General features: G+C 39.4%; 1 protein-coding gene across 1 annotated transcript in view; it reads right to left on the bottom strand.

The window, feature by feature from the left end:
* Positions 1–15,175, bottom strand: part of SYCP2 (synaptonemal complex protein 2) — a 77,283-nt gene that overhangs the window by 39,549 nt on the left and 22,559 nt on the right. The window contains exons 14-16 of the mRNA XM_075527682.1: positions 8,641–8,789; positions 7,834–7,908; positions 442–567 (exon numbers count right to left, since the gene is read on the bottom strand). Of these exons, the coding sequence (XP_075383797.1) occupies positions 442–567; positions 7,834–7,908; positions 8,641–8,789 (350 nt within the window). The remainder of the gene's footprint in view (positions 1–441; positions 568–7,833; positions 7,909–8,640; positions 8,790–15,175) is intronic.

The following is a 15,175-nucleotide window of genomic DNA, read 5'->3' as shown; positions in this document are numbered from 1 at the left end:
GCTGAATGAAACGGAGACATTTTCCTTTGCAAGTGGCCCATAGCAGGTCTTCCTTGGAGGAAGGAGAAAAGGAAGCAAAGTAACCTAGTATTTTCTTTTCTCATGTAAGTAAACATGGCATTATATTTATTTGACATTAGTTAAATGCAAAAATGGAACAGATAGACTATAAAAAAGCAATAGTAGTCTCCTATGTATCTTTCATTTGGAATTTATGAGTGTAAAGTATAACTCCAAACCCCAAGCTACACACACACACCCACACACACCCACACACACACCACCACCACCCCCTAAAATGCACTACTTTTATTTGCACAGGTCTAGAAAAAAATGCTAAAATGTCACTAAGGTTTAACATGATTAATAAATCTGAGGTGCTTTTGTCTGTATTTATATAAAACAATAATTTGATTTTTAAGAGTTGATACCATTATTTACCTCAGACTGACTATTTTTATGAGGCTCTTGATTATTATTTGTAACATATTTTGGAGGCTTAACACATTCTTTCACATTAACAGGTTCTTCTTTGACTGATGACAACTGGCTTTCTGGCACTAGAATCTGTTGGGAGATGAAAAAAAAGCACAAAAATCATCAACTATAAAAGGTTCTTAAAACACTGTTATCTTAGTGATGTGCTTGTGTCATATTTGCCAACGCCACCTCGAATTTTGTCAATGCAGTTTTATTTGTTAGCTCTGTGATTACATAGGCATACCTATAGTTACCTAACCAAAAATAGCCACTTTTTCAAATGTTAACACAAACACACACACACAGAAACAGTTTCATAGATATAAGAGTATCCTTTGGCACTGTTGTTAGGTGCCACCAAGTCAGCTGTGACTCACAGCGACTATAGTACAGCAGAACAAAACACTGCCTGCTCCTGAGCTGTCCTCATCACTGTTTAGACCCATCCCATAGATAAAGTTCTGCTCTTCTTGCATCCAAGTAGCATTCTGGTTGTACTTCCTCAAAGATAGGTTTGTTGTTCTGCCAGCTTCTTCCTTTTCCCCCACCCAGAACTGCCGAGACCACTTCCAACCATGGGCCTTGGACAAAGTCAGCGCACGGAGGAGGAGCATTCACAGAAGGAAAGGGAAAAAAACCTTTGGAATTATTGGCCTGATGTCATTATTGATCATTGTAGCTGCTCTCTGGTTCTTGATAATTGTGATCACTTCCCCTTTTAGGAAACTGATGTCAACTGAGGAATATTCCCCAGAAGCTGAGGTTTCTCCCCTTCCCATGGCTTTGAAAGATCCATGTCCTGACTGCGTGCAAAGTGTATTGTATAATTAAAACTAGAAACTGGAAGCCAGAAACCCCCCTTAAGGAATTTATGTTAGATCTTGAGCAGGCTGAGCTATTGAAACCGAAACCCACGGAAATCTCAGAGGCTCCTTTGGAAGCTTTTGTGCAAGACTCTAAAAAAGTTTATCATCCTCTTCCCATGGTTTTTTCCCTTTCCTTATACTGGTTACCACATAGGGGGTGGGTATCTCCCTCCAGGAAATAACCCAAAGAGAAATAGAGTTCCTGGCCCTGATTTACCTTACACGAGGGCTTGAAATAAGAAAGGCACAAGACTGGCTAACAAAGAAAGTGTACAAGTTCCTTTTAGTAGTTTAAGTTTTATGGAAAGGTTAGCAAGAGGAGGGCCTCCATGGTGTTTGAAGTCCACTGGCACAAAGACCTATTGTGAGGCAACTTGAAGACCACGGAAGGAAAGCTACCTATTGTGAGGCAACTCATACCTTGGTACAGAAAGACTTTTGGGAGTTTAATTTATGGGAACTTAGTGGTAAAGTAAGAACAAGAAATGAAAACCCTACAGGAACAGCCCAAGCAGGAACAGAAAGAACAGCCAAAGCCTTTCAACTAATTGTTGTGATTGATAATGAAATGTATTAATGCTTTGATTTCATAGTTAGAACAATGTGCCCTAGTTGGATAAAGTGTGTTGTTATTGTTAGAAGGTTTTAGTTTCAAGATGTACTAATTTTTAACCAAGAATCACGATGTGATTTATGTGACTTGTTACGGTTTTGTGGCCTGAGAATTTCCTGACGTATGACCTCAGGCCATAAGCTTTAAGCCAAGAAAAAGAATATGTAAGTTGAAGCTTTGCATAAATAAAATTGGAACAGTCACCCACAACCTTTGAGTCGTGTGCTTTCTGTCTCCCACTCGCCGACGCCGTGACCCATCTTGAGGGACCCCTGGACCTTGCTGCAGCTGGACTGTGACACAGAACAAGTCATTTGCTTCATATTACAAAGCTTCATTGGTATTTACTTAGCTTTCTGACCCTGTGCTTGTGTCTTTTACACTTTCACAATGATTTTCTGCTCCAAAATAAGAAAGACATACTTGATCCTGTCCTGCACACATGCAGCCACTGTAGGGTCTGCTGACATGTTCGACAACCTCATGAGAACTTTGTCTCACAGCATGGGCCCCTCAAAGTGGGCCTGGGTAACCACCACATACAGATTTGGGTGCTTCGCTTCTTTGTATAAGAGAGAACAATTCTATTACGGGGGTTTGAGATAGCCTGGCTTTGTTAGGAGGGTGTATTGTAGGCCAGATGCGGAACCATTTGAATGTTCCACACAGCATCCCTGGAAGAGGAAGACTTATAGGTGCTTTCAGTGTTTCTTTCCAACAACCTAATTCAAATGAATCAATTCTTCTCTGGTCCTCCTCATGTAGTCAAGCTCTCACATATATGAGACAACTGAAAACACTAAGTGTGTTAGGCTGAATTAATTGACCTGGGAAACAAATCCAGTGATAATTTATGTATGAGAGAGTATATATGAAGAAGACATCTGTAATCGTTTTTTGTGCTAAAATGGAGCCTGTAAGAAGCTATGGGTAGAATTAAGCCTGTCACAGCCTGATGATGATCTCTCTTGGAGGTACAACCGAGATATATGGCTCTCAAGGCCAGCTTCTCTCTCTCTCTCTCTCTCTCTCTCTCTCTCTCTCTCTCTCTCTCTCTCTCTCTCTCTCTCTCCTTGGTTGGACCAGTAGCTGCTTAATCCAATTGACCTGCCTCATCGCTGTGCAGCACTTTCTAACACCTCACGGAGCTGAATGTGGACCGCATCTCTGTGCCATGCTGTGGCACTGCTCCACCTTGCCTTGGCTGCTGCCTGTGGGCCAACTCCAATTGTCTTGCCACCATTGCAGACAGTGCACCTCCAGCCAGCCACCTCGCAGAGTTACACAGTGATGCTCTACCATGACTCACACCAGCACTGGCCTTTGCAATGCCATGCCACCTCGTCTTCCTACTGTCTGCTTCTTTGGCCTTGGGACAGTGGCTGCATGTGTTGGAAAGACCTTCAGTATATTAACTGAGTTATGAAAGTAAGTTGCACTGAGCTCTCTGTACTACTGTGTGGACTGATTTGCTGTGAGATTCTTTTTCACTACATTAAGTATCCATTTATTGATTTATCATTTTACTGGGGGGGGGGGCTCCTAAAACTCTTATCACAATCCATCCATCCATCCATCCATCCATCCATCCGTGTCAAGCACATTTGTACATTTGTTGCCATCATTCTCAAAACATTTGATTTCTACTTGAGCACTTGGTATCAGTTCATTTTTTACCTTCACTCCCTGCCCCCTTCCCTCACAAACCCTTGATAACTTAAATATTATTTTGTCATGTCTTACACTGTCTGACATCTCCCTTCACCCACTTTTCTGTTGTCCATCCCCCAGGGAGGGGGTTATATATGGATCCTTGTGGTCAGTTCCCCCTTTCTACCCCACCACCCTCCACCCCTCTGGTATCCCCACTCTCTCCACTGTCCTGAGGGGTCCATCTGTCCTGGATGCCCCATGTTTCCAGTTCTTATCTGTACCAGTGTACATCCTCTGGTCTAGCCAGATTTGTAAGGTAGAATTGGGATGGAAGCACTTAAGAACTAGAGGAAAGTTGTATGTTTCATTGCTACTATACTGCACCCTCACTGGCTTGTCTCCTCCCCGCGACCCTTCTGTTAGGGGATGTCCAGTTGTCTGATGGGTTTTGGGTCCCCACTCTGCACTCTCCCTCATTCAAAATGATGATTTTTTTTCTTCTTTGATGACTGATACCTGCTCCCATTGACACCTTACAAATCTGCACAGGCTCATGTGCTTCTTCCATGTGGGCTTTGTTGCTTCTGAGCTAGATGGCCATTTGTTTTATTTTCAAGCCTTTAAGACTCCAGACGCTATCTCTTTTGATAGCTGGGCACCATCAGCTTTCTTCACCACATTTGCTTATGCACCTGTCTTCAGTGATCGTGTCGGGAAGGTGAGCATCATGGAATGCCAGTTTAATGGGACAAAATGTTGCACTGAGGGAGTACCTTCAGTGGAGGCCCAATGTTCATCTGCTACTTTAATATTAAACCTATAAATATATGCACATAGATCTATTTCCCCATCATATATATATTTACATATGTACATGCCTGTATTTAGACCTTTATAAATTCCCTTTGCCTCCTAGTTCTTTCTCTATTTCCCTTTACTTTCCTCTTGTCCCACTATCATGCTCAGCCTTCATTTGGGTTTCAGTAATTCCTCTGGATTACAGTCTTTTATCAAGTCCTACCAGGCCTCCTACATCCTCCTCACCACTGATTTTGGATCACTTGTTCCCTTGTCCCTAGGTTTGTTAACACCCACTTCCTTTCACCTGCCACCCTCCTCTCCCATGTCCCCCTGAAACCGTTGATTCCGTTGTTTTCTCCTCCAGATTGTTCATTCCCTCTATCTTATCTAGAAAGACCTGCAGAGATAATAATATGCACAAAACAAGACAGAACTAAACAGAGCAACAAAAGAAAACAAAACAACAACAAAAACAATGACCAAGAAAACCTGTAAATAGTTCAAGGTCTGTTTATTGACCTTTAGGAGTGTTTTCAGGTTGAGTCTGATGGGGTGCCACACCCTGGCCCCAAAGTCTATTTTAAGTATTCCCTGGGAAAGTATCCATTTATATATAATCTTAAGTGTCCTGGTTTTGCTTCTCTAGGAAATTCTGCCTAGTACAACACCCCAACCCACTCAAGCCCTTAAGTCTGACACTAGTCCATAATTCCCTCTTCATACTCATGAAGCCAATGATGCAGAATGCAGGAAGTTCATAGGCTGGTGGGTGCAGAGTTGTGTGGATTCAAGGTTGGTGGAAATATAGCAGAGCTCCAACAGCTCTCAGGGTGGCCAGCAAGCAGGAAGGTGAAGGAAGAGAGAGGCGGGGGGGGGGGGGGGGGGGTTCCTAAGGCCCTACTTATGAGAAGGCTGTGACCTGATTGATGGGTTGGATACCACCCCTACACTATATATACCTTAAAGTTGACATAAACCTAGGTTACTACCACACGTAGGCACCCTTTAATCCTCAAAGTGACATCTTTGCTCTTTAACACCTTAAAAAGGTGCAGATTTGCCCAAAGCAGGAACGCATCACTTGATTTCTTGACTGTTGGATCCATGAGAGTTGATCCAAGTGAAATTCTTGACAACTTGTATCTTTTCTCTTTTTCCTTTTGATATTGTCTATTGGGTCCAGTTGTGAGAATTTTATTGTCTGAGTTATAATCTGTACTGAAGGCTGCAGTTTTTGATGTTCAACAGTAAATGCTTCAAATCCCTTTAGCTTTTCAGTAACCAATGTTGACCTTCCCCCAAACCTGATGCTGCATTCTTCTCCATAGCTGTTTTTCAGACTATTTACTCAGCATACAGATGAGATGTACACCTTTCCTGATCTTAAACCATACAGTATCCCTTTCTTCTATTCAAAGCACTGCCTCTTGATCTATGCACTGGTTCTGCATGAGCACAATTAAGTGTTCTGGAATCCCCGTTCTTTACAAAGTTGTCCACTTGCTTGTAATTCACAGTCAAGTGGCTTTGGATGGCCAATAAAAAACAAGTAAACACCTTTTCTCTACTTTCAGTCAAATTCATCTAACAACCACACAGGTCTCTCCTTCCACATCCTCTTCTGAATCTGGCTTGAATTTCTGGCAGCTCTCTCTCTGCTGCTGTATTACTGAAACCATTTTAAATTATCTTCAAATTTTTACTTGCATTAATTATATTTTCAACAATTTCCACATTTTGTGGGTTCCTTTCCTTGAAATAGGCACAACTATGAGTCTCTCCCAGTTGGTTGGCCAGACAGGTGTCTTCCAAATGTTTGGCATAAAACTGTAAGTGCTTCCAGCACTGCATCAACATGTCCAACCACTGACATTGGTGTTCCATCAAATCCTGGACCCTTGTTTTCATCTAACGCCTTCAGCACAGATCAGAATTTTTCTTCAATACCATCAGTTCTTGACCACATTACCTCTTCAAATGACTGAATGTCGATCAGGTTTTTTTGTTTTAGGTACAGTGACTGTATCTGTATTCCTTCTACCTTGCATCATTCAATATTTTGTCCCTAGAACCCTTTAATATGTCAACTCAAAACTTAAATTGTTTTTGCACATTTCATTCCTTTAATATGTCATCTAAAAACTTGAGTTGTTTTTGCACATTTCATTCTGATCCTTTGTCTTCCCAAACTGTTCTTTGAAATCTTCTGTTTAAGTCTTTTATTTCATCACTTCTTCCTTTTGCTGTAGCTATTCTACATTTGAGAGCAAGTTGTTTTTTGAATCATTTTAATGAGGCTCATACAACTCTTATCACAATCCATACATCCATTGTGTCGAGCACATTCGTACATTTGCTGCCACCATCATTCTCAAAACATTTTCTTTCTACCTGGGCCCTTGGTATCAGCTCATTTCCCCCTTCCTCACGAACCCTTGATAATTTATACATTATTAATTTGTCATGTCTTACACTGTCTGACATCTCCCTTCACCCACTTTTCTGTAGGCCATCCCCCAGGGAGGAGGTTATACATAGATCCTTGTAATTGGTTCCCCGTTTCCACCCCAGCCCTTTGTTTTCTTCATGTATGTTCCCACACTTCTTTACACTTCTGTCATTAGTGTTCAGTGCAGCAAATCTGTTCTTGAAATAGTTGCCAATTTCAGGTGGGACATACGAAAGGTTGTATTTTGACTCCTGAGGACTTCTTTTACTACTTAGCACCTTCAACCTGAGCTTTCATAGGATAAATTGATAGTATGCTCTCTAGTCAGTCTTGGACTTATTCAAGCTGATGGTAACCTTCTCTGTTGCCTTTCCCACACCTGTAGTCAATGTAGTCCACTACGAATTCCAGCAGACCAGGTCCATGCATATGTCCTTGTTGCCGGGTGCCACTGAGTCAGTTCCAATCCATAGCAACCCTATGCACAACAGAATGGAACACTGCAGGTCCTCACAACGGTTCCTATGCTAAGGCCATCATTGCAGCCACCGTTGTTAACCCATTTCACTGAGGGTCTTCCTCTTTTTTGCTGCTTCTCTATTTTACTGAGCACAGTGTCCTTTCCAAGGTTACCACAACTTTCTATTATTTGCTGTACATTCTCTGTAATGAACTGGTCATTAACCAGTTGCCCCCGAGTCAACCTCAACTCACAGCAGACCCATAACTCTCAGAATACAACTGGGTTCCACAGGACTGTCAGTAGCTGAGTGTTCTAAAGTAGATCACCAGGCCTTTCTTCCATGGTGCCTCTGGTGTACTAGAAATAGCATGCTAAAGAATCATATATATTTTATTGTATTAAGTCAAAATTTTGTGAGAGAATTCACTCTACAATATCAGCTTTATTACTTGCCTGTTTTCTAGGACGAGGCTTAGTTCACTGATAAAAAAATGAGCTGGAGACATACCTGTGATCCACTTGCATCAAAAAGTATGTGCACCGATGTTTTGGCAACTGAAGCACTTTGCTTCTTTGCAAATTCCTAAAATTAAATTAAAGTAGTGTCATTTTCTTCTAATTCTTTCTACTTAATGCAATTATTTTATGTTTCTTTTAAAATTCCCAAATTAACTTAAAAATTGTTTTGCACATGTTAATACTATTCTCAACAGACTCCAATGATTCCAATTAACCAGTCTCCTTAGCTTGCTATCTTGGTTGTTTTTCCACAAGCGCTCTTAACCGAGGCATGGGGACACAATGGGCTAAGTATTGGGTGCTAACAACAAGGACCAGCCACTCTGTGGGAGGAAGGGGAAATGGTCTACTCTCTCAACATCGCCACTCGTGGAGACCTCTAGTAGTTCTACTCTGTCCAGAATCAACTAAATGGCAGTGGGGCAAGCGTTCTTTACTAAGTTTTTCTCCAAGTATTTTCTAACAAAAATCCTTTTCAGTAACCAAATTTGTTGACAGAGTATCTCCATAAAGCATCACATAAATTGGCATTACAGCTTCTCAGGTAATTAATTTCTGCCTCCTAATGTCTTCTACAATATTTGATAGTACCTTCTCTAAATCCTCCACAATAATACTTTAAATATGACTCTTTGTAGATCAACAAGCTGATGGTTATTCTAAAATACCTTTAAAAATCTAAAGTTTACATTTAGTTTTAAGAAATTTAAAAAGAAAAATGAAAACAACAACAAAGAAACTTGCAATCCAACTGAAACAGTTTTCAATTATGGATTAAGGGTAACTTAAAACTTACTTTATACTTCTTTGTACCAAAAACTTTTTGAATCACATTGATGATGTCAACTGACTCAGCAAAGGAGAAAAGCAGTTCTTTTCCATCTCTTTTACTAATCTGTATTACATTTTTCAGGATTATTCTAAGTAGCAGCTTCTCCTCTCTCACTGTATACAAAGAAATATTTATTAGTTTACATCTGTGATATGTTCAATAAGTAATTATAAATAAGACAAGCATACAATACTAATTTTAAAGTTAATTGAATCAGCATTAAAATTTTTAAAATTTCTGTTTCAAAATTAAGCACTCTGGACTAAATAGCTACTGAGTCAGTTTACCTTTCAGATTCTCATTTCTAGATCTATAAATTAAGGGAAATATGATAGCTTATGAGATAAAACACAAAATAGATTCTGGAACCTAACAGATTCTTAATATTTCTTGTACTATTGGATATTTAATATTTCTGGAGTGAAATAGCTGTTTCGTTAACTAAAAAGGCTAGTTATATTTCTAGGCATTTGAATCTATTTCAACACGCTATTAAATCCAGTTGCTATACATGTGATTCATAGTAAATAAAAATAACATTTGACAATTCTTGAGTGTCAGGAAATTGTGAGGTTAAAAAAATACTTATTCTCAATTTATCATGAAGGTGGAAACATCATGTATAGTCGGGGCATTCCACTTCTTTCCCTCACTAAACAAGTTACCAAAAAATTACCTGACACCCAGTTATTTAGGGTGTATTATGGAGTGCAGGGCCAGCATCAGGGACCACCACAATCCTTTCCTCCCTCTGGTGGTGCTCTGCTGTTGGCCGAGATTCTGCACGTCTGCTCTGCCCCAGGGCACACAGTTACTTGGAGCAGGAAGAGAGCATCCTGAGGAAGAGGCCCACTCTCAGAAGGAAAATCACTCTGCAAGCAACTCCATGGCCACATTCCGACTAACTGGCTAGAACATCTTCAGATTCTCACTAATGGTCACCAAGAAGGTTTGGGTCTTATTTTTATAAGTGTGGTCATGAAACTTCAGAGTAATAGGAATAACAAGTTCAAGTTTCCAAGATTCAGAGAAAGGTTTAGGTGACTTTGAAGATGATAATGCTTCAGATTTGGAGGTTGGCAATTAGAACATATGTAACAAAATGACAATTAGAATATGGATAGTTTTGCTGATGGTTATATTCCTTTGATAAACATTGTTTTTCTCTGTATCTTGCTGTGAACTGACATGAGGAGCCCTGATGGCTGTGAGTTGACATGAGGAGCCCTGTGGTTACACTTTGGGCTGTAAACTTCAAGGTCATCAGTTTGAAACCACCAGCTGTTCCAAGGGAGAGCCACCAGGCTTTCCACTCCCATCAAGTGACAGTCGAGCAAACCCACAGGGGCCATTCTGGAAACCCTACAAGATCATTATGAGTCAGAATAAATTTGATGGCCGTGAGTTTGTTTGTTTTTTTAATTTGGTACTGACATGATTTTAAGAGTATGCTCCACTCTGCAAAGTCATGTTTAAAATGTAAAATTTTAACACAGTAAAAAATGTATTTTTTAAAATAAAAATATTCTTATAAATTAGGAGTCTGTTGTTAGCAAATAAATCATTAAAATGTCATAAAAATATTAAGTGGATTTTTTTAATCTAACGACGTGCAGCCATGTTTAGGTAGAACCCAATGGCAGAGGATTTAATCAGGAAGTGATGGCAGAGCGCTACATGAGTGGTGATATGAAACCAAAGTAGATAGTCAAAAGGTGTTAAAGAGGCAGAAATGAATACAGAAAATTATTCTTTGAGGCAGAAGGCAAACTCAGGATATTCGGGGAACCAGGTAGCTTATTATTCACCAAGATAGGGAATAGGAGTGATGAGTTTAGTTTCAGACCTGAGTCCTAGGGTAGAGATGTGTACGTGGTTTAGTGTATTATTCATATGTGCACCTACAGCTTGGCTGAAAATTTAAGAAGAAGAGATTTAAGAATTGAAAGTGCAGTCAACAATGTGAAAAGTAGGGAAATCTTAATAAAAAACCCTTAGTCAGTGTACTGACAGAGCGTAACTGTTAAAGGGGAGTCTGAGGCAGCGGTGGCCATTCTCATGTGGACTGGTTCCTCAGAAGCCCCTTGCCAGAACATAGACTAACAACAAAACCAGAATTCCAATGACAATAAAAAGACAACAGAAAAAAAAAATTCATAAAATGTTTATAAATCAATTCTAATGACAATGGAGGGATACTGCTATACAACCACATGGGATTTATCACAGAATGCAGAGCTGAATTAACATTTAAAATCAATGTATTTTATCATATTAAGGGACCACAGAAGGAAAAATATAATAACAAAAATATATAAAGCACTTTCCAAAATCTAACATCTATTTATGATCAAACCAGCAGCTAAATAGTAAGGGAAGGGCATTTCTTCAGCCTGATTAGAGGGCATCTAGGGAAATGAGAGCTGGCTATTTCACAACTTGGTGGAACAAGAATGCATCTTCTCTAATGCTGGATCAGATAAGCACAGAGAGATCACAACACTGCATGGAACATTCCAGCCAACACACTAAATGAAGAAGGTAGGATGACTACAGGAAAGTCATCAAAGATGTGGAACAAATGGAACTCTATCCTAATGGTGAGAAAGTAAAACGGTAAAACTCCTTAGGACAACAGGTTAGCAATTTCTTAAAAAGTGAAATATATCCTCCTGAAAGATATAAGAGCATGTACCCATGAGAATATTCATGATAACTTTTTAAAAAAAGTATCCAAAACACCTGACAACATTCTAAATGTTTATCCATAAATAATTGGATAGACTAATTGAAGGAGGTCCATACAATTGAATCCTACTGAACAGTTTAAAAAAGAATAAACAGTAATAAAATATTGATACATATAACAGGGCTAAATCAAACATTTATAGAGGGGTGAGTCAAAAAGTTATCACTTCTAGGGTTTCAGTTCCTACATGAATAGGTTTATTCCAAACAAGATGTGCTTAAACATATCTCTGCCACCAGCAGATGGCTGCAGAGACCTTCTCTCAGCTGCTATGTTAAGCAAATTATTTGACCTCTACTTATTCAACCTCTATGCGGAGCAAATTATTCAAGAAACTGGACTCTAAGAAGAAGAATGTGGCATAAAGGATTGGAGGAAGGTTCATTAAAAACCTGAGAAACGCAATCTTGCTTGCAGAAAGCAAGGAGAACTTGAAGCAATTACTTCAGATGACGGTCAAAGGCTGTAGCCTTCATCATGGCGACTTTATGTAAAGAGAACAAAATACCCACAATTGAGCCAACAGGTAACAGCATGATGAACTGAGAAAAAATACTGAAGTTGTTAAGGATTTCATTTTATCTGGTGCCACAATTAATAATCATGGAAGCAGCATTCAAATATCAAATGATGCACTGCATGGGTAAATCTGCTGCACAAGATCCTATCAAGTGTGAAGTGCAAAGATGTCACTTTGAGAACTAAGGTATGCCTAACCCATGCCATGCTATTTTCAATCATCTCATGCATGTGAAAGCTGGACAATGAATAAGGAAGGTGGAGAAGAATTAAAGCATTTTAAGCGTGATGTTGGGAAGAATAATACAACTTTGAGTTCTGCCAGAACTAATCCATCTGTACTTGAGGAAGCACAGCCAGAATGCTCCTTAGAGCTGAGGATGGCAGACTTTGTCGTGCATACTTTGAACATATTATCAGGAAAGAATAGTCCTTAAAGAAGGACACCATGCTTGGTGGAAGGTAAGTAAAAATCAAGATCCTCAATTCAATGGATTCATCTGATGGCTGCAGCAATGGGCTCACACACTCCAATGTTGAGGACGGCACAGACCAGGTTGTTTTGCTGTTATACACAGGCTTGCTATGAGTCAGAACTGACTCGACAGGGCTGAACAACAGTCTCATTAGGGCGCATAAATCAATAGAGAGATAAATAAATAAATAATAAATGCCAGTCGATGCAGTGTCTTCTGGGGGGGAGGGGGAATCTGTTGGGCCAGTTAAGTTAAGGACAGAGAACAGCTCAAAAAGTTATAGTGATTGCAATTAAAAGGGGTGACTTCCATTGATTTTCTCAAAGGACATAGGGTGATCATGGGGGCTTATGAAAAATTTGAATAAAAATTGAATTTTTCCAGCAGTGAGAAAAAGGCCAGGGAAATTGGACCAAGGAAATTTTTCCATAACAACAGTGCTCATTCATCAAGGGTAATAGGGCTGTCCTAAGAGAATGCCACTGGAAAACTTTATTCCATCAATTCTGTAACTAAATCTTGGTTCTTCAGACTACTTTTTGTTCTCAAAACACAAAACATTACATAGGAACATTATATGCATCCCTTAAGGATACTCCAACTGTCACTTTGACTTAATGTAAATCGAAGAACACAATTCTTTGGTGTCGGGTTAGAAATATGGAAACAAACTCTTTAGGAGTGTACAGTTCTAGTTAGAGGATATATTGAAAAACAATAGCTTCACAATTAGATATTTTTATTTAATACAGGTTGGCATGATTTTGTAGCACAACCTTTTGACTTACTTGTATATATGATGAAAATATCCAGATAAAAACTAAAACTGTCTGTGTGGTTTGACTTACATAAAATTTTAGAAAATGCAAACTTAAAAGTGAAGGAAAAGGATGGGAAATTGCCTGGGGATGGGTGGAGGAAGTACACTATGAACTTTTAGGGACAACTAATGTGTTTGACTCCAAGGAACAGCTGCATTTAAATTCTGGTGTTGCCAAAGAGTACAGAATACATCACCACAGACTGACAGAAGAAGAAACAGAGCTGTGTTGGCAGGAAGCAGAGCCCAAATGTTCTTCAGAATTGAGTATGAAGAGACCTTGTCTTAATGTCTTAGGTTACAAAAAGGAGCTCTACCTCAAATATAATTTATGGAAAATATTTATTGGGTCTTAAATTAAAAAAAATAATACAAAGACAAGAAACACATCATGTGGATGAGGGAGGCCATTAGCACAAAGTCAAGATGGTTCCTAAGGATTCACAATTGGGACACTAGTTAAGTCCCACTGTCACAAATTCATGATTGGTAGTAGAGCAACACATTGCAGTTACAGGTTAGACTACAGAAGCAGGAACAGGGCCATGATTGGGTCATGTACATCATGTTAGATAGAAGAGCTTACAAGATTGGTCCTGGGCTTACAAAATTCCAACCAAGGTAATCAGGGTGCGTCTAAGAGGGCATGACATATGACTGTGTGACCCTATACTGTTCCTAGTAGAGTGATGTCCATCAGGGACACACCCAAGCAAGCCCTCAAGAGCCTGTAGGCACTCTGCTTGAGGCCACGATGACCTACATTCTTGGTTAATGATCAGAAAGAATGTGAGAGGCTTACTCTATATGGGGACACTCAAATGAATTTTTGGCTGTCACTGCAATCTCTAGCCTTCTGAAAACGGATGCGTGGGATTTAAGCTCTAATACAAACAGAAGGTAATCAAAGAAGAGGAAGATTCGCAATGAGACAGACTGTTATAGTGGCAACAATGACTCAAACGTAGCAACAGTTATGAGGGCGGCAGAAGATTGGACAGGATTTCGTTCTGGAGTTGCTGTGAGTCAGAGCTGCCTAATGGCATCTGACAAAGTCTGTTAACATGACTGTGGTGATGAGGTACACATATATTTAGGTATGTTGACTTTGGCTAATATACATGCCAAGAACTCGGCAAAAATGTCCACACAAACTACTTTTAATATTGAAAACCCCAAGGAACAGAGTTCTTCTCTGAAACACCAGTCATCATGAGTCAAAATCTGTCTGATGGCAAGTTTCTTTTTCCCTTATCCATGTCATTATTGTACTGGAGGTTCCAGTTCATCTCAATAATGCAAGAGAGTGCAATAAAAGGCACGAGCATCAGAGAAGAACAAGACAGAGCACAAAGAAATAGACTCACCCCCAAGAACTCATTTGATTACCATTAAAAGGATCAAACGAAATCCAGCGGGGGAAGGATTTCAATAAACAGAGCTATAATAACCACACATGTATCCATATATTTAAATGAACCTCAACTCCTATCCCATACCATAACCAAACATTTATTTATGATGAATCACAGACTTAAACATATGAAGTTAAAATCACTTATTTCCTATACAAAAATCAGAGACCATTTTAAACACAGCAGTAGGGAAATATTTCTTAGGTTTTAGAAGTAACATAACTATAAAGGAAAATTGACTATATTTTAAAACTTCTGGCTATCAGTGACACTATTAAGAAAATCAGCAAGACCCCGGACACCTTTCTCTATCAAAAGACTGGCACCCAGGACACAAGAGTAGCTAAAAACTTACTCCTTAGAAAAACTCAGTAATAAAAAACACAGTCCCAAAATGGAAAATATGTACAAACTGTAGACACTTCATAAAACATCATGCATGAATTTGCCAATAAATACATGAAAAAGTGTTCAATGTCATTAGTTCTTAGGGAAAGGCAAATAAAAAACAAGCATACCA

Source organism: Tenrec ecaudatus, chromosome 12 (assembly GCF_050624435.1).
Source record: "Tenrec ecaudatus isolate mTenEca1 chromosome 12, mTenEca1.hap1, whole genome shotgun sequence".
NCBI lineage: Eukaryota > Metazoa > Chordata > Mammalia > Afrosoricida > Tenrecidae > Tenrec > Tenrec ecaudatus.
Note: the sequence above shows the minus strand (reverse complement) of the source record. Positions and strands in the feature narration are given on the sequence as shown.